This window comes from Stegodyphus dumicola, chromosome 1 (genome assembly GCF_044657685.1).
Source record: "Stegodyphus dumicola isolate Sdum_Otavi_A_Nest chromosome 1, ASM4465768v1".
Taxonomy (NCBI): Eukaryota; Metazoa; Arthropoda; class Arachnida; order Araneae; family Eresidae; genus Stegodyphus; species Stegodyphus dumicola.
The window spans coordinates 23100330-23119663 of NC_140768.1; the positions used below are offsets into that span (position 1 = coordinate 23100330).

Below are 19334 nucleotides of genomic sequence, written 5' to 3' on the forward strand. Positions count from 1 at the left end.
TCTACAGCTCATTTCATACACGATTCCCAAGAGGCGTTACTGACGTTTTGCTGCCCAACCCATGGTCACTCGATACTTTCTTGTAAAAATGCTGTATTTAATACATATATTGTTGTTCAGAAAAGATTAATATTCGATGCCAGGCGAACGGGCTGGCTGAGTGGGTGTTTATTTGGTTTACATCAAGTGTAAAGTGCATACGAGCCAGTTTCCCTTAGAAATTCCTCTACGGAGGCATCCCTTTCTTAAGGCAGGTAGCCCTCTTGTGTTTTATCATAATCAAATAAACCAAACCTGTTTCTCATTTTCTCATAATAACATTATCCATAACATACATTTTAGTACCTCACTCGAAAGAAGCAACTTCTGGGAATTTTTCTAATGCTTACATTTTACGGCTGCCTAACTTTCTTCTTGTGTTTACAGACAGCTTTTCCGAAGCAGACATTTAGGAAAGTTTCTGAGAAAAGAAGAAACAACCTCGCTACTGAACAATTATCAGCTGAGCAAATAAAACCCAGAGGCACATTTATATCAGTTAAGACTCGCGTCTTTATATTCATTACATGTTTCCAACTGAAGCTACGTTCCATATGTTTCGGATCCTAGTTTGTACTTGCTCGAAGGGTCGAAAGGCCCCTTTGGAATTAGGCATGCAGGTTAGTGCGATTCTCTTTACTAAGATTTAAAAAAATTGCTCGGTTGGCATTTTTCTTTCACACATTTCATAAAAAGTTTACTTTTCCCTATAAATATTTACATATAATGGAATAAGAATACAAACGATGTTGACTCCCTTCCAAGGTGTTAACTATACGGGGTTTGTTGCCAACTCGTTGGAAAATTTCTACTTTCGGCTCGCCGTATATATGGTCAATGTTTCTGTTATAGCCTAATTATTAGTGGCTCAGAAATTTGCCAAAATATTTTTACAGAATACTGAGACTTTGCTACTGCATAGCATAATATTTACAGGAAGACTGTACTGTGTCCAATCACGGGTATGCAGCAAGTAGTGCTGTTCGGTTAAGTGAGCATCAGTACTTTGTAGGTATAAGTGCTAATGCAGCTAACAGATACAAAGCTTTTATTAATATTGACACTTAGATAAATAATAAAGTATATAACAATACTAATACAAATAATACATGCAATATTATTTATTACAAATGCCAAAGGCGGCATAATATCCCTAAAATGCTTTATGTACGATGTAATACAGCATATGCATTTTGTCAGCAAAATTAGTTCAGTTCTGGAAACAAGTACTAACAGTCTTAAAATATAACACTTATGTTCCTGAAATTAAAGATTCATAAACTTTTAACCCCCTAAGCGGCAAGGCCGTATATATACGGCCTAAAATATTTTTTGTGATATCTGTAAGAACGTATATATACGTGCATATTAAAATATGTCAAAGAAATTAAGGAAATATATCAAAAGAAAACAAATCCAGGTATGAAATACCAGGAGAGTTTTTACATTAAAATCAAAAAAAAAAAAATAATTTGTTCTCATAGTAGTATTGGGAAATTTGTCCTTTCTTTGCGAAAACCCTGACCGCTCAGAGGGATTGAAATATAAAGCTTAGCTCGTGCGTAAAGTCATGTAAAATAACATTATACAATGCAAAGACATGCATGCAAAATTAATTATTGCTCACAAACAGATGAATACCTTATTAAGTAAAAGAGGTTTCATAAGTGCTATCATGAGTGATACGAACTTTATTATTGTACTAACGGTTTTTTCTGTTCAATCAGTGTTCTACTGTTTGGGATTTAAGTTTACTGTACGAGGAATTCCAGCTGTGCAAGCTGAGGTTTGTTTTCACACCGCGACTCTCAGTTTATGTTTGATTATATTGGAGCACAACAACAACTGTGTGCAACATAACACTGCGCGTATTTCAGTTTTACAAGGGAGATAGGCAATGTGCTGTTAATTGCAACTGTAATTTTTCACGATATTTTACACTGATGCAGTCATGATTTTATACTGATATGAAGTACATTTCTCAATTAATTAACTATAGTTTAATGCTAATGTAATTTGTATCGAAATACAGCAGCAATTGTAGGGATTACTGTATTTTAGACATTATGCTCTTACATATTGCATTGGTATATAAACATATTTTGAGATATTGCAAGTCAATCTTTAGTTTATTAACCTGAATGTTAAGCAGTTTTACTTGCATTATCCTCTAAGATATCATATCTACTTTAGGCAAATATCCTCTCATACTTTGATATATTCAATTAAACAACTCATAATTAGGCTAGCAGCTCCCGTAAAAAGCATAGCTTTTGGTCTGCCATAAGCTTTGACATGCCCTTAGCATTTTTCATTTCGAATACTTCATTTTTAACACCTGATTTCACAGAAGAAATTTGTGATTCTTTCTTTCGTTTGTAAGATCATTAATAAACTCAAATTCACTATGATATTAGTCAAAGGCTTTCACGATATTAGTGAAAATTTTTTAAATTAAGCAAGAACTACAAGCTATGTATTAAATTTATAGAAACACTGCAATGCTCTGGAAATTAAAGTTTCACTTCTGAGATGGATAGTTTTAGCAGTAAAATAAACATTCATTCAATAGTCTTCGAATATTAGATGCAGTGTTATAAATGATCTGTTAAAGGCTACCTGTTGTTATAATTCACTTAATTTCAATATAGTAATGATAAAAAATTTCAGATATTGTAAAAATTACCTGAATATAACACAGAGACAGGAAGAGAACAAAAGAGGTTTGTAAAAGGGCTGTATTAATGCCTGCTTAATTAATTTAGTAAAAAAATGTGTATTACCTATAAAAGCTGAATAACTAGGTCACCTTACATAGAGAGTAGCAGAAATTTAATCAATCCAAAACGAGTCTCTTTTTTTTTGATCAAGTACGAAAATATTTGCAACTGTTTGTCAATGAATTACAGATTCAGTTTTTAATTCAAATTTAAGTGCTGTTGTTATTTTGACCTAGCGAATAAATCCTTCTGAGTCAAAACCTATGAGACGGCTGAAATCTCTGAAAAAAAAATGGCCGACGGAAACCTGTGAAAAAAACGTATAAAAAATATGACAGAATATTGCTTATTATAATTTAAAACAAGGTCAGCCATTTAGAAACATAACACCCACACACATATATGTATGTACATATGTACATGGTATCACATAGTTTTATTTAAAAACAAAATTATACCAAGTTATTTCCGCGCAATATGCTGCTGAAATTAATTGGTATAGACAAAAAGTAAGAATTCGGGTGAGCTGTTGAAATTAAATAATTTAGAATGGTTCATCTGCTAATTTTAGATAACATAAATGCAGTGATTTTCAAAGAAGGAGGTTCATTTGAGTCTGATATACCTCCTCTTGATAACGTTATATCAGATTTGATAGCATTCCTCTTCCTATGTACTTGTTTGTGGTTTCTGTATTTAGTATTTTTTGTGATTCTTGTATTTTTGCCGTTTTCAAAATTCCCATTTCTTTTATCCTTCTGACTTTTGGTTAATTTTAAATATTTGTAGGAATTTTGAAATTTACTAATATTGAATTTCACTTCTTTTGGATCTTTGTAGAATTGGTTCTAAATTTCTCACTTTTTCTCTCTCTCTCTATATATATATGACAAACAAGTATATATATATATCTTTATATACGTGTGTGTGTGATTATGGCAAAGCCTCGAGGGCTATCTCGCCTAAGAGGAGGGATGCCTTCGTGGAGGACTTTCTAAGGGAAACTGGCTCGTATACACGTTACATATGGGCCCATGCAGCCAGCCCGTTCGCGGGATTCGAACCTCGGACCAAACTACCAGTGTTCAGCGATTTTACCGCTCGGCCGCTGGTGGGCCTTTATATACGACAAACATGTATACAAGCTCATTTTTATAATACTTTGATTCTTTTGGATGCCAACAAATTTATAGCCTTTATGCTATTTATGAAGTTAATAAAAGACATTTCTATTGTTCTATATTTTTGGACGATACTTGTGAACTTCTTCTACACTTCTGAACATTTTCGTCGGACTAAAACAGGCACAACTCGTGCTATAGATGAACCAAAACTTGTGGCGATGAGAATTAAACTATATCAGATACTTAAAATTTAAACGTTCGTAAAATAGCCTAAGACTATACACAATAAGGATGCTATAAGCTGTACAGCTAACTTTACCGGCGCAAAAATTTAAACAATTAGGAGAACAGAATTAGATAAACACCTGAGCACAGAGAGAGTGCCAGAAACTCTCTCTCTCTCTGACTTAGATCCAAAAGCCTTCGTCTTAAATCCACTAAAACCTAATTTGCAGTCTTGTGAGGAATACTTAAAAATAAGTTAAAGTAAAGATTGAAAACATGATAATTGGTTAGTTAATATAAAAAACCTGACAAGGAATTTTCATTTGTTGCGGAACTTTTGAAACAGTGTGCACGTCTCAGTGAATATTCCATTATAATATAATTACATATTAATATCCAAAACTTTATATATGATTATCCTATTCATAACGATTTCTTGAAGTATACCAAGTGATTTTCACGGAACCCATAATTACAAAAGCGAAATTAAATTTTTGACTTAATTGTAGGTTCAGAACCCACCACCAGCAACAAGGTTTATTAATTTACCGCCCGAAAGCCAGATAATGCCAAATGCGATGAATTTATTCAAACTTTTTGTATTAAACGAGAAGTTATAGACCTAATGCTAAATGCAGTAGGAAAGCTAAAGAATCGATCTATCGACCGACGGATCATAAGATGGAATTTGATAAGAACTGATAAGGAATGAGGTTTGGTATTTGAAAATCGATTATTTTTCTCTCCGTGAAACTAACTAAGTTGAATAAATATGACATCATAAACTTGCAAATTAAGAAATAACAAATATGTGCAGTTGGGTTTCAACCTTTCATCAGTTCCCGAGTAAAAGAGAGGGAAAAAGAACAATACAAAGATGTTAAAATGCTATTAAAAAGAGTAGAACCTTGTAGATAAAAATGGAAGTCTGATTCCAGATCAAAACTCCTATTCAAAAATAATGTTGTTTTGTGAAAGAAACTGTAAAATATGTTTATATAAATTTTAGTTTTGTTTTCCTAATGGAATTTATTGTTACACGATCTTGCATTTACATGAATGGGTTTGCATAATTTTAATTTCCTTCATAAATTCTACTTGTCTTTTAGCACGGCTTGTTCTAATCTAATCTACTTAAGACGGTAACTCTGCAAATATTTGCAAATGAATTTAGTATAAGCAAATATTCCAATTTCATACGAAATAGCCAGAAGTGATGAGAACAATAAAGTTTCCTTTTATGGTCCAATTTTGGAATCCTTTTTGATTTTCGAATTGCAGTCCATGCATATTTTCATCATTAAAATTCTCGCCAGAAAATTATTCTTTGTCTCTCTGTTTTAATATACAAAAACAAAGGTCCAGGAGACAAAAATTTCATTTCTTTTATAGAAGAATATTTTTAATGAGTTTTTCCTTTGCAGTATATGTGTTAATGAAAAATCATTTCGCATTGAAATAATTTCAAATTTTATCTAAAAAAAGGTGAAATTTGAAATTTAACCACTTTTAATTTTTGATAAAGCTTCTGATGCAATTTGCATATTTCTCATTTTTGTGCATGTAAGAGTGTTTTTTTTTTTTTTTTTTTTTTTTTTTTTTTTCAAATTTGTCTTCAGGCATTTTAAAAATATTAAATAAAAATTTTTTAGCAATTATAAAAGGTAAAAAAATCATAATTTTAGATTAATTTTTCTTTCTACTCCCACTCGCTAAAAATTGTATTTAATTATCAGTTTCAATAATTAATTTTTAAAGTACAAAACTACATTCATTTCTCAGAATACAGACTCTTATTTTGGTATCTTCTTATCAGCTGGCAATGGGTAAAACTGCGTGGACAGAAAGTTAGATATTTAATCGGTCTCCATAGGTTTCAGATTTAACGGATTAGGTATGGATATCTTGGAAGGAAGAGTGCCTCAAATAAAACACGACACTAGTTACAGCTGTTCAAAAGAAATGCAAGTCAAATGACCACAAATAGAGTGCATTTTTGCTTGTCAACTAAGGCGGCTAAGCACTGCGCGAAATGAACACCAATTTTGCGCTCTTATGCATTGGAAAATCCGTGGAATTGTTATGTATAGACTCTCAAAGATGTGAGGGAAATCACAGCTCAAAAGCAAACACCAAATCACTTTAGTTCGAAAATACTAATATAACATTTGTATACAAAGGAGACTAGTCAAAAATTTTTTTGCATGCTATCAACCAAATTGGAATCATTTAATCCATTGAGAGGATATTTCGCTCATGTATATTACTAGAAAATCTTAACATTTGCTGATGTAATTATCAAATATATATGTGATGTTTCCTTTGTTTGATTCTAAAGAATCTGAAGTATATTTTAAGCCAAAGATATGCAGTTAATATTTTTCGAGTCTTATACCTCCTTAATATATAGAATTCATGAAAAATTACATTTATTTAGTTTATCGAAACGTTGCCATAATTTGCTAGGATAAGAGCACTTAGGGGGGAAAAAACAAGTTAAACCTAATGATAAATGAAAAATGTAACGAGATACAATAAGGATTTAAATACACGAAAATATAATTTTTTTATTAGTTACGAATACATTCTTGGTCATACGCGATTGGCCTGCTAATGATAGTCGATTTTAAAACTTCAAAATGAGAAGAAATTTAAGCTTAATTTGGGTAAGTTTTTTTATGTATTTTATCTTACCTGTTTTATTCCAGTGGATGAAGGAAAAAATAAAGATTAAAAAACCATTGCCTCAAATAAATATAGAATTTATTCAATCTGAACAGCATAGAAAGAAATGCCTTTTTCACGAATTTAAATGAACTGAATGCCGACCTGTCCGAAGGTATAATACTGCATTCAATTAATTTAAATTTCTTTTTGATTTAAAAATTCGATTTCTTCATCATTCAAAATTGTAAGGATGTTAATAATAGAGGATTAAACTTGCTAGCAGCCGCATGATATATAAAAGCGTTGAATGATTCTTCAAAAAGCTCTTATCTGCAAAATTACTTTCCGATCTATTCAATGATAAAGTTTGTCAAAAATTTGAACGAATCGTTTAACCTTCACTAATTAGCAAAGATCAAAATATTCTATGCTAATCAGTTTGCCCATTGACCAAGATTGGATTTTGGAATATGGCAAAGCACACTTTAGCTATTTGCCTAAGGAAAGGGATGTCTTCGTGGAGAACGTTCTAAGGACAACTTATTCGTATTCATGTTACACATTGCAAAAAATTATGAAACCCAACCATGCATTCAGTCTGTTAGTTTGAGTTCAAACGCAAGAAAAACTCCTAATATTCAGAAGTGTCAAACACTTGGCCACTGAATAAGGCCATGAAACAAAGATAAGTGATTAAAATTCCATATCAAATAGAAAAGTTCTATAAAACGTCTTGAGAAACATTTCTGGAGAATAGAATACTGCCTCAGTAGATATGTATAAAAATGTTCACGGAAATTAGCAAGTTAGATGGAGGTTAAAATTAATTTCAGTATTTGATTCCACCAAACAACCAGAGAAAAACCAAATCATTTACTGTGAAAATAAATTTGTTTAAATTTTCTAACGCAGTTCCAAAATTTTTCGAAGATTTTTTATTTTAAATGAATTCAACGAAACTTAAATGAACTGACTTTTCAAAATCTGAAGAACTGTTTATCGATAATGAAGTATAGAGTAACAGTAATTCAACAGTGAAGAATCTAAAAAAAGAATTGCAAATATTAGCGACATTGATGTAATGATGTGGTTAGTAAAACTTTAGACAGAAAAAGATAAAAGAATCTGGTAAACAAGGAAGAATTTCAACAAACCTAAGAAATTTCTTTTTGAGGAATATTTCACTATGTTTGCACTCCGTTCAATTGGCTGATTCGGAGGCATGATTCATCCTACTCAATGCAAAATCCATCCCGTGACTGGACGTAAAAGCAAAATAAGAAATTACGTAGCAGAGGAGATGCGAAATGAAATTCATTATCAGTATGAAATCTGTATAAAGGCTATTTGTACATCTCTGCTTGTTTCATGGTACATCCCATAATCAGTATTTCATAAGAGCCTTAGCAAGAAATAGATCTTTTCTCAGATGGCTATGAAGGTAAAGTTTCAAATATCTTGCTTTCTTTATTTGCGAAATTTTTTACTGCCTGAGTACGAGTAACATTTGCATATATTTCACACATATTTGCATTAACGAACTGTTGTTTTACACATATTTATCAGAGAGATTATTATTAATCTAGGGAGTTTAATTCTGTAACAGCAAATCGATTAGAATTGGCTATACGTTTTTTTTACCTTTTCGTTTTATTTAAACGTTAAAGATTTTGTTTTATAAGACAGCAAAAGAGAACATTTTTATATATAAAGTAAGCCGAATATTCGTACTATTTTTTTATAGTTTATATTTTACTAAAAGTCATTTTCTGGAATTCGAGATCGTTAGAACGCCTGTTAGTTTGCGAGTGATAAGAATGTAATGTATGAATAAGTCTTCTGTTTTATTTGGAAAAATCAATCTTTTGACAAGAATCTGGTTTACGTTAAAGAATACAATTCATAGCAGCTGCCATGAAGTTGAAATTTGAAGAATGTTCTCCTTGAAAACCGATTTGTTAGCCTATTTCAAAACGCTTTTCTGTAATTAAAATAATTCAATTCAGATTTTCAATATTGATTTTCGGTCTCATTGATTCAGTGCTATTTTTATTAATATTTTAATTATTTTTGCTTCCGATTAAGTGAATTTCTATTCAGTATTTTTATTTCTATTCAGTATTCAGAATTTCTATTCAGTTTAGTACAGTAAATAATTATGAAAAACATCTTCACTTAAATATCGTGCCCATGTATGACATGTATGACTACTTGGTAAGTAGAGAGTTCGTATTGTACATGCTAGATTATGTTCATGGTCCTAATAGGAAAAAAATAGTATAGCGTAAATATTAGTTCCTCTTATATTCACCATAAGAGCATCAACCCTGCGGAATATAGTCCTCGCGTGCTATGGCATAAAAATTATTGCATAATAACTTCCGTCGTCATCTCGATACCATCCATTCAGGTATTACGTGATAAGTAAGAGCAAGAAATCCATGCTCTAAGAACATTAAAACAATTAAAATGAAAGTTTTAACTAAAAGAAAATGTGTCTCTATTCACGAAATAATATACACTGAGTTATTAAAATCAATTATTGAAATTATTTTTATTCAACTACATTAGAAAGGGATTGCCTCTTGTCTTCACAAAATGTTATGCATTGAACAACATAGAAGAACTCAATTTATCACGAATTGACAACCTAACAGATTTCATTAAAGTTTTAGTTAAAAAAATTAAGAGTTGATGGCTTATGTTTCCCATCTACAAGCGAAGTCTAAACGTAGGCAACCTTCTTTTAGAAAACACGGATAATGGCAGAATGTTCACGATTCATCAAAGTTGCATTTCACACTGAAACTTTACGAATTAGGTATGAATAATATTAAAATAAATAATTATTAGTCTGGAATACTAAACACTGATAATTTCTTTCCGATATATATATATATATATATATATATATTAATTAATTAATCAAGCATGCACTATTGTTTAAATTATTTTTAAAAGCCATTCATTTAGTAGTATATCCTTTCTTTAACGATTCATCAACGGCCGAGCAGATAACATTACTGAACAGTAATAGTCCAATCCGTGTTGAGGTTTTGGTATACAGATTAGCTGGATCTGTATTTTCATAGTTATTCTCATGTGTAATTTCAGTATGAATTAGCTTCCTTCAGAAAGTCCTCGGCTAAGGCATCTTCTCCTTTAGACAGGAGGCCCACCAGCGGCCGAGCGGTAAAGTCGCTGAACACTGGTAGTTCGGTCCGAGGTTCGAATCCCGCGAACGGGCTGGCTGCATGGGTGTTTTCGTGGTTTTCCCCATGTGTAACGTGCATACGAGCCAGTTTCCCTTAGAAAGTCCTCCACGAAAGGCATTCCTCCCCTTAGGCAGATAGCCCTAGTGTGCTTTGCCATAATTAAATACACACACACACACCTTTAGACAGGTAGCTCTAAAAATCGTTGCCATAATCTAATAAATCCTGCACTGTAACAGTACAAGAGTTTCTTAAAAATATGCTAATATTTTGTACTCAATCATTTTTCTAGTTTCTTATGAGCCAACTTTTATCTTGACATTGGCTTCTTCGCATTCTTTAACAAAAAGAAGAGTTAAATAAAACTTAAATTCTTCATCGCTGATTTCTACATTCTTACATGTATAACATAATCGTTCAGTATTCAGGCAGGTTGACAGTAAATAACATAGTAGGGCAGTAAATGTGAAAATTACTGGGGAAATGGCAAATACGTCAGGACATACATAAGTAACACATAAAACGATCGGAATTGAATTTGGCCTAGGAAAGTTTAAAAATCTTACACATAAGAATCTTACAGAATTCCTCTTCATTTGCGTAATTTAAAAATGAAGAATATTAGTCGAGTGAAATTTTTAGTTTCACTATTAGGTTATGATCCTAAAATAATAAAACTACATGTGAAAATTAATAGCTTTAGCTAGTAAATACTAAAATTAACTTTTTAGTATTTACTAGCAGCTTCTCTGCCAGTCTTCGCCTGGCTTTTAAATGTAAACGGAAAAATGGCTGAAGGGAACAAAACGTTAAATTTAAAAACTGCGTAGAATTTTATTCTGCAGAACAATTTCATAAAAAAAGTTATTACGTATAACAGAATTACAATGAAATAAGCAATATCCCTTAATACAAATATTAATTTTCCTAATAAATAAATTAACCAACTTACCTATGCAAAACCTTAAGAACTCAAATGGTATAAAGGAGGTTAAGAACTTTGTTTCCTAAAAAATCACTAAAAACTTTTCAATATCTTAAAAACAGTGAAATGAGCAATAAATAACATAAAAGAATTAAAAAAAAAAAAAATCTGAAAAGCAAAGTATAATTAATGATATTTTATCTTATATTTTCGAGAGAAAAAAATTACAATGAAGTAAGCTATATCCCTTAATACAAATATTAATTATCCTAATAAAAAAATTAACCAACTTTCCGTTGAAAAAAAAATCATGCAAAACTTTTCAATATCTTACAAATAATGAAATAAGCAAAAAATAACATGAAAGAAACTCAAAAAACAAAAAATTCCGCGCAGAATTTTACTCTGCAGAACATTTTTATCAAAAAAAAATTATATAAAATGACAATGAAATATGCCAATCTCTTAAAAACAGTGACGTAAGAAATACGATGAAAAATTGTTGCCAAACCCATATTTCTAAAAGAATGAAACTATTCAAAATGATGCGATTTCATCAAAAATTTATCAACAACAATAAGAGAGGAAAATTGTTCCCAAAATCACATTTTTAAAGATGTGAGATGTGAGAAGTGTACTCGGAAGCTTCATTTAAAAATTTTTAAAAAATGTAAAATATTATCATTTTTCAAAATTCTTTTTGTAAAAGCAGTCGCAAGGGTGAAAGTTTAACGTGTCCAAAAATCAAAGAAAAATAAACTGTACATTTTTAAAAATAAACTTTTTTAGAAAAAATTCAGTTGAAAAGGTGTTAAGCTCACTTTGCTAAATAAATTTGTATTTAATCGATTTATTGAAACACGAAATTTATTTTAAGTTCGTAAAATAGCTTAAATACCTACGTTTCATGACGATGTGAAAATGGTGTAAAGTAAAATCTCGCTTTCCTATAGCCCATTATGTCTCAAAATGACGCGATTTCGTCACAAAATATAAAATTAAAAAAATTCTAATTTTAATTTCGAAAAAATCGCTTCGAGGTGCACTGGCTCTTGTCTAGATGCACCTATGTACCAAATTTCGTAGCCGTGGGTCTATTAGCCTACGCCCAAAAGGCGCGAACGAAAGACACGCACATACACTGACAGGCTCTTTCTTTTATTATATGTAGAGATGAATTACTTAAATGAAAATGTGTTCGACTTACTAAATGTAACAAAATTATAAACCGAAAAATATTACGCGCTAGTAATTCCTAAAGGAGCGTCATTGAATGACATTAGATGTATAGAAATAAACCTCAAATTATCTTCATTCATTTTTTTTATCGATCCCTTAAGAAAAGTGATAAGTTTAGTATTCTGGCAATGAAAAATCTACATAAATTTCAAACTTTAAAATTAAATATCTTTGTTAATATTCGTTATATGGGAGGTCAAACATTTTGTGGTTTATTGTTCAGAATGGATATAAACTTTTACTAAATGCAACTGTATGGATTTTGAGGCAACATAAAGATACGAATTTTGTAATTTTTAGAAGATTGATATTTCAGAAAATTGATATACGCCTTGATACTAACCCCAATTTAAGTAAAAACATATGGTAATACTTTAGGTTGTATATTCAAGATGTCATTCAAACTTTGTAGCAACAATTCAGCTCATATTAAACTATTAAAGCAACAATTCTTTTATAAGACTAACAATTAAACATTGTTAACAATTATAAAGCAACAATTAAACTATTACAGTAAACAATTCAACTCATATTAAACTGTTAAAAAACTTGTTCTTCAATTTTCTTCATCAGATATTTGATGTAGTGAAGCCTATGAAGGACAAATAGAGCAATGGTGATGAACAATAAATGAATATGGCAAGATATTAAATTAATTGGGTGCAAAAGAAGAAATATATTAAGGACTTGCATATTTGTTTAAATGTGTCACATTCAGTTTGTTAATTTACAGCACCTGATGTTTTGGCGCTGCTGAAATTTTAGATAACTGTCTCGCTTAAACCACCTAAGTCCATTTAAATCTGTCAAGTAGAGTACAATATTCTTTAAAATTCGTGATAAATAGTGCCATTACTTTAAAATGTAGCTGTCGATGTCCGTAAGTAGTCTTCTTTCTAACTATTATACTTTTAAGTAAAGTGCATCTTATGAGGACCATTAAAATAAGCTCAGAGGATGAATATAATGAAGGCATGGACTTTTTTGCTTGTTGCTTTGGGAAAAGGAAAAACCGATTTTCTGCCCAAACATGGTGCGTTATCTGGTGGCAAAGTGTATAAACTTAAGAAATAATTGCTAAGAGCACTTAAGGTTAGCTAATTTGCTCTTTTGCGTATATCTTGACATCCAATGTTTTGAAAACTGGCTTGACGCTTTTTTCGCTTTGAGTTCTCCATACAAATTGATATGAACTACCACTGTTAGTTACCGACAGTCAGCTACCGATGGAGTACGGAAGGAATTAGAATTTGTTTGGATTAATTAGATTATGACAAAGCTCACTAGGGCTATCTTTATCCGGAAAACTTCCTAAGGAAATGAAATTATGAGAAAGTTCTCTAGGGCTATCTGCCTAGAGGGAAGTTTCTAAGGAAACATTTGCCTGTAACGTAAATATATGCTTGTAAAGTAAATATCTTACACGTCGGAAAAATAGGTTTATTGATGCGAAAGACTTCTAATTCTTCTTGCGAAGTTCTCAGAAATCAAAGAATACAAATGTAAAAAATGAAAAAAAAAAAAAAAAAAAAAAAAAAAAAAAAAAAAAAAATCTCGACTTTGTTAAAAAGTTGTTTTTACAAATTTCAAATTTGTAGAAAGCTACATGTGGATACTGACTTAAAAACTTTTAAGTAAAGTTCTGTGTTCCTATCCCTTTGTTTAAAACTAAACTAGACTTGTTCATGGTTAAAAACGTTGAAATATTTCGCAATAAGAAAAATTAATAGTAGCTTGCGAAACTGAATGACTTTGGAAGCGGGGTTAGGAAGTCTGAACCTAAAAATGTGATGATACTATCAAAAGACAAAAATCATATACTATGTAGATGTAATTTATGCGTTCAATAAATCACGTGCAAGTTATTAACCTAACTCATAAAAATCTTTAAATGAAATCATGCGCAGCTGGCTCGTTTAAACACTGGGAGGCTTTCAAATAATATTCAGAAGTAACAGTGGCTTCAGGATTTTCCTCGTATTATTATAGAAACAGCTGTTTTCACATGACTCATGACATAACTGTGCTGTAAGACAGCATAAAATTTCACTTGTATTTCAGCATGTATATTATTCATTGTCTGTTTGCTTACCTTTTACGATCATGGCAAAGTACACCAAATGTTTTGCACTATTTAAGGAAATAATTCAAACACTTACTTAAACTGTATGAATAAAATATTTTTAATATATTAAGGAACGCAAACTTATATTTGTTTGAATGTAATATTTAAAAAAGCCTAATTATGAGAATCCGGAATTCAAGATTCAAATATTGTTCAGCATCTTAGAGGCGTCCTCTGGATAAGTAGTTTTGTCACGTCCTTTTCTCAAAGCAACTTAGTTATTTATTCGTGCATCTTATTTTATTTCTCTTTTGCGTATCACAATGTAGAATCTAAATTCACACGTACTCAATTACTTATTGTTACTTAATCAGTTGCATATTCAAATGCTTGCTTATAAATAACCATTTAGATAACTTATTCCAATATAAAACTTACTCTGTCTTTTCTTTTGCTGCTCAAGAGGTAAATTTTACTTACTACAGTACATAGTCCGTAATCCGGACTCGTCGGGACTTCAGTGACTCCGGATTAGGGGTTTTTCCGGATTATAGATCATCTATTTAAATCTGGTAAGATGGCATGCAGAAATTATACAGTTAAAAATATGAAACCGTAATTTATGAAATAAAGAGCATCTATGATCTAAAGAGTACCAAATTTTACAAAAAAAAAAAAAAAAAAAAAAAAAAAAAAAAAAAAAGCCTCGTATTTATTTGTTAACTTTATTAAACATTTCTTTCAATGTGCGCATGCGTAAAGCATACATTACGTGCATTAGTAATGTATGTGCATTCTTTACGCCCATGCGCAAAGTTTGTGGCTTTGAGGTCCGGAATATAGAACATTCCGGATAATGGACGTCCAGATTACGGACTTTGTACTGTATATGCCTTTTAGACCTGTATTTTAATTTCGTTAGCATTTTGCTTTCAGGCAAAGTCACTCAACTTCGAAAATTTATTTGTCAGGCAGACTTCAAGAGTATGCGAGACAAAAAGCCTGAATATGAATTCCCAACTTTTCCTTTGCTCCTGGCTATTCTGTACAATTCTCAATAGCTACAATTTAAAAAAGTAAAATTTTGTTCTCTTTCTGGAAATTTGCCTCATCAAGGAACTTTTTGCGGTGGTATCCAAACTATCAGGTTACAATTAAATTTTTTATTGTAGAAACCATCGTGCTCAATACATCACTTTTAATTAAGGTAAAATATAACGCTTTTGTATAAATATAAATTTTCTGTAAAATATAACACTTTTGTATAAAAATAAATTTTGTGTAAAATATAGCATCACTTTTTAATCAAGTAGCTAAACCTAAGATTGAAGAACTGAAGGTTTTACTGTATTGCCTGCGCCATTTTATTGTTGCTGAAAAACCATCATTATGTGAGGAAAAATAAACTACATTACGGGCACTTTAATAAACAAAATATTTATTTCTATATTTAACTTTATTTTTTATAGATATTTCAATACCTTATCTACAATATTTTGTTATTACAGTTATCTTTTTTTCAATATTTATTCAACTTTCTCAGATATTTAATGAACATTTAAAAGCACTAATCATTGACAGTTCGAAATGAGTTCGAATCCTGGCTAACGGGCTGTCTGCGTGGATGTTTTCGTGGTTTTCCGCATTCGTAACTTGAGCACGGATTAGTTTCCCTTAGAAATTCCTCCATGAAAGCATTACTTCACATAAGCAGATACTCCCTGTATTCTTTACCATAATCCATGAAATAACGAGCCATAAGAAAATGGAAGTGCAATATTTATAACATTATATTTCGTTCATTTATTATCCTTAACTAATACGTCGGCAGATAGCATCAACATCTTCGTTAATTGTATTATGGAAGGGTACAAGAACGCGCTGTGTACTTTTTAGCAAAATATTTATTTCAAAATTTATAGAAATAATATAGAAAGTAGAAAAGAGTCACATTTTCTCAAATAACTGTAATAAGGGAGCATTAAAGCTCCCGCTTTCCTAAGGTTGTTGAACACTGATTGCTTTCTTTACATGTTTTCTCGAAGAAAGGACTGGTTGCATAGCATTTTAGCTATATTTCTCATATTTATCAAAATAAAAAGTACCCTTTCCACAAAAGAATTAAGTACCATTTTTACTTCCTTGTACGAAGTAAAAAGGAAGTATTGTAATCGCGAAAAGTTTCAGGCAGCATATTTCAACGAAAATATCCATTTTGACCGCTATCGAATGCAATTTAACGATGTTTTTGCGTGATATCTGTACGTAAGGACAGAATAAAATACACTTTTCCTTCAAAACAAATTATAAAACTGCTTTAAAATAAATTCTGAAGAGAATTTTTCGTGGCGTCTGTACGAACGTATGTACGTACGTATCTCGCATAACTCAAAAACGAGAAGCCTCAGAACGTTGAAATTTTGTATATAGGACTGATATAACATGTAGATGTGCACCTCGTATTTTGGTTGCAATCGGCCGCACCAAACGTATATAAATATATTTATAGATATATCCACTCTGTTACCCGGCTCAGTGATCTCAGTTTCTTTACTCTTATATGTTTCTAAATTGTACATTTTTTTCTTTGAAAATGATTTAATTATATTGTTTTTATCTTCCCGTTAAGGATTTTATGCCTTTAGTAAATCTGTGTGCAATATTTTTAGAATTATCAGCAATTTTAAAGTTGTTTAATTGCCGCTAAGCCTGTTTTAATGGCGGCCATTGATGTTTACATTTGAAACAGGAGACTAGTGGATTTGTTGCCAATCTAGAGAAACTTAGCTTCGCAACAACAAAGATAACGCATTCATTTATTATTGCCAATTAAATCATGCTTAATTCTTTCTGGAATTTTTTCGAGGAAATAAGCGTTTGAGATTTACTTCCTAATTTTTAATATAGATATTTAGAGTTTTTATGTATTTTTGTCTTCTCGCGAAGTGAGAACTGAATTAATTGAATGATAAATACGCAATCGTCTGTAAAAAACAGTTTCTTTTTTGTTTTATTTGCTTAATTTCTTTTAAACATAGTTCTAGCTTTATTATAGTATTTGAATAGAACATGTGGCAACGATTAGATAATTCTTTAAATGATATACATTTTGTGCATTCTGAGTTATAATCCACAGTCCAGTCACATTAATGTGACCACCACGTACTTTCCATGTCAGAGTTAAATAACCAATCACAGAAGGCAGGTGGCAGCACAGTGCAGTTGAGCGTATATAAAGGGTGTGTGAGGGCTTCGGAAAACATTTCAATCGCTGGCGTAATGCAGAAACGAAGCGATTTATCCGACTTCCAAAAGGGCATGATCATTGGCTTTCGGGCCAAGGGTGGAAGCATTTCCGAAACGGCTGAGTTTGTGAACTGTTCGCGTGCCGCCGTGGTAGAAGTGTATCGTGCATGGCAAAATGGGACTGTCCAAAATCAGCGACGTGGCAAATGTGATGCACCACGGGCCATAGATGACAGAGGCGAACGACGGTTGCGGAGATGCGTTCGGGCAGATAGACGGGCTACCGTTGAGCAACTGACCACCAAAATAAACCAAGGGGCTACCAAAAGTGTCTCCCAAAGTACTATTCAGCGAACATTGCTGTGTCTGGGCCTCCGAAGCAGACGCCTGGTTCGTGCACCTATGCTGACTGCTGTTCATCGACGGCGAAGGCTAGAATTTGCACGCCAGTACAGCAGCTGGACGTCCACTGAGTAACGACAGGTTGGGTTTTCGGATGAATCGCGTTTTATGCTCCATCGGACAGATGGACGTTGGCGTATAAGGCGTGAAACCTCTGAAAGGAACCACCCTGCAACCATTGCCGGAACGGTCCAAGCTGGAGGCGGGAGCATTATGGTCTGGGGAATGTTTTCCTGGCATTCTCTAGGTTCACTGATCATTGTGGAAGGCACAATGGATCAATACAAGTACGCATCTGTCCTTGCGGACCATGTTCACCCCTACATGCGCATTGTTTTTCCTCAGGATGATGGCATCTTCCAGCAGGACAATGCGAGGTGCCATACAGCTGCCAGTGTACGTGCGTGGTTCGAAGTACACCAGGATGAGTTTACCGTCCTCCCCTGGCCAGCAAACTCACCTGACTTAAACCCAATCGAGCATCTGTGGGACCATCTCGATCGAGTTGTTCGCGCCATGGATCCTCAACCGCGTAATCTAGCGCAGCTGGCCACGGCATTAGAGTCGGCATGGCTCAACATCCCAGAGAACACCTTCAGGGACCTATGTGACTCTCTTCCTGCACGTCTCGCAGCAGTCCGCTCTGCGAAAGGTGGTTATTCTGGCTTTTGACAGATGGTCACATTAATGTGACTGGACTGTGTATGAATGAAATATAATACTGTTAAGTAAACCTAGCGCCAGAGTGTCGCTATGGTAAACAAAGTGAATTTTAAAAGAATGCATTTATTCTATTGTGGTTTATGCGCTGTCGGCGAAGTAAGTTTAATTCAATCTAATAAGTTTAAATAAAATGCAAGAAAAAATGCGTATAATTTAATATTCCGTACAAGGAAGTCATGTGGTGTACACATCAGATTTTTTGTGATAAATAAGTGTATTCACTTACTGACACGTACTATTCCCATTTCTTACAACAAAAGATAAAAAGGAGAAAATCGGAATTCATTTCTAATCTGTGAGAGAATGATATAAAAGATTTTAGCTTTTATTATTTCAACAGAGACAAATAATTTTGTAATAAATATTTTTAAATTTTGTAATAAAAAAATAATGTAATTTAAATACTAATTTTCTTCAATACTTTAACATGTATGATTAGTAGAACGCGTTTTTAAAAATCCATCTCGTTTTTCTTTTCGTTTAAGGTTCTGTCCTTGGGAGAAATGGAAAAAATTGACTTCTCTGAAATGGAACTTCCACTTCCAGATCTTTTGTCCTCATCAGATATTCTTCAGGAACAACACATTAAAGAGGTAAGCATAGTAACAAATGGAAAAGAGGCTCATTTTCTTATTTTTTTACTTTTTTATTCTGAACGACTTCCAGGTACCCAAAACAATTAATATTATTATCCTTTACGTCGGTTTTGGATGTAGGGTGCTGTGCATTTGTCTTTTTGGTAAT

At 32.2% G+C, this 19334-nt stretch overlaps 1 protein-coding gene across 1 annotated transcript in view; it reads left to right on the forward strand.

Moving 5' to 3' along the window:
• The window catches only part of LOC118191038 (oxidation resistance protein 1-like), a 189996-nt gene that overhangs the window by 154062 nt on the left and 16600 nt on the right, over positions 1 to 19334 (forward strand). The window contains exon 15 of the mRNA XM_035361827.2: positions 19076 to 19183. Coding sequence (XP_035217718.1) covers positions 19076 to 19183 — 108 coding nt within the window. The remainder of the gene's footprint in view (positions 1 to 19075; positions 19184 to 19334) is intronic.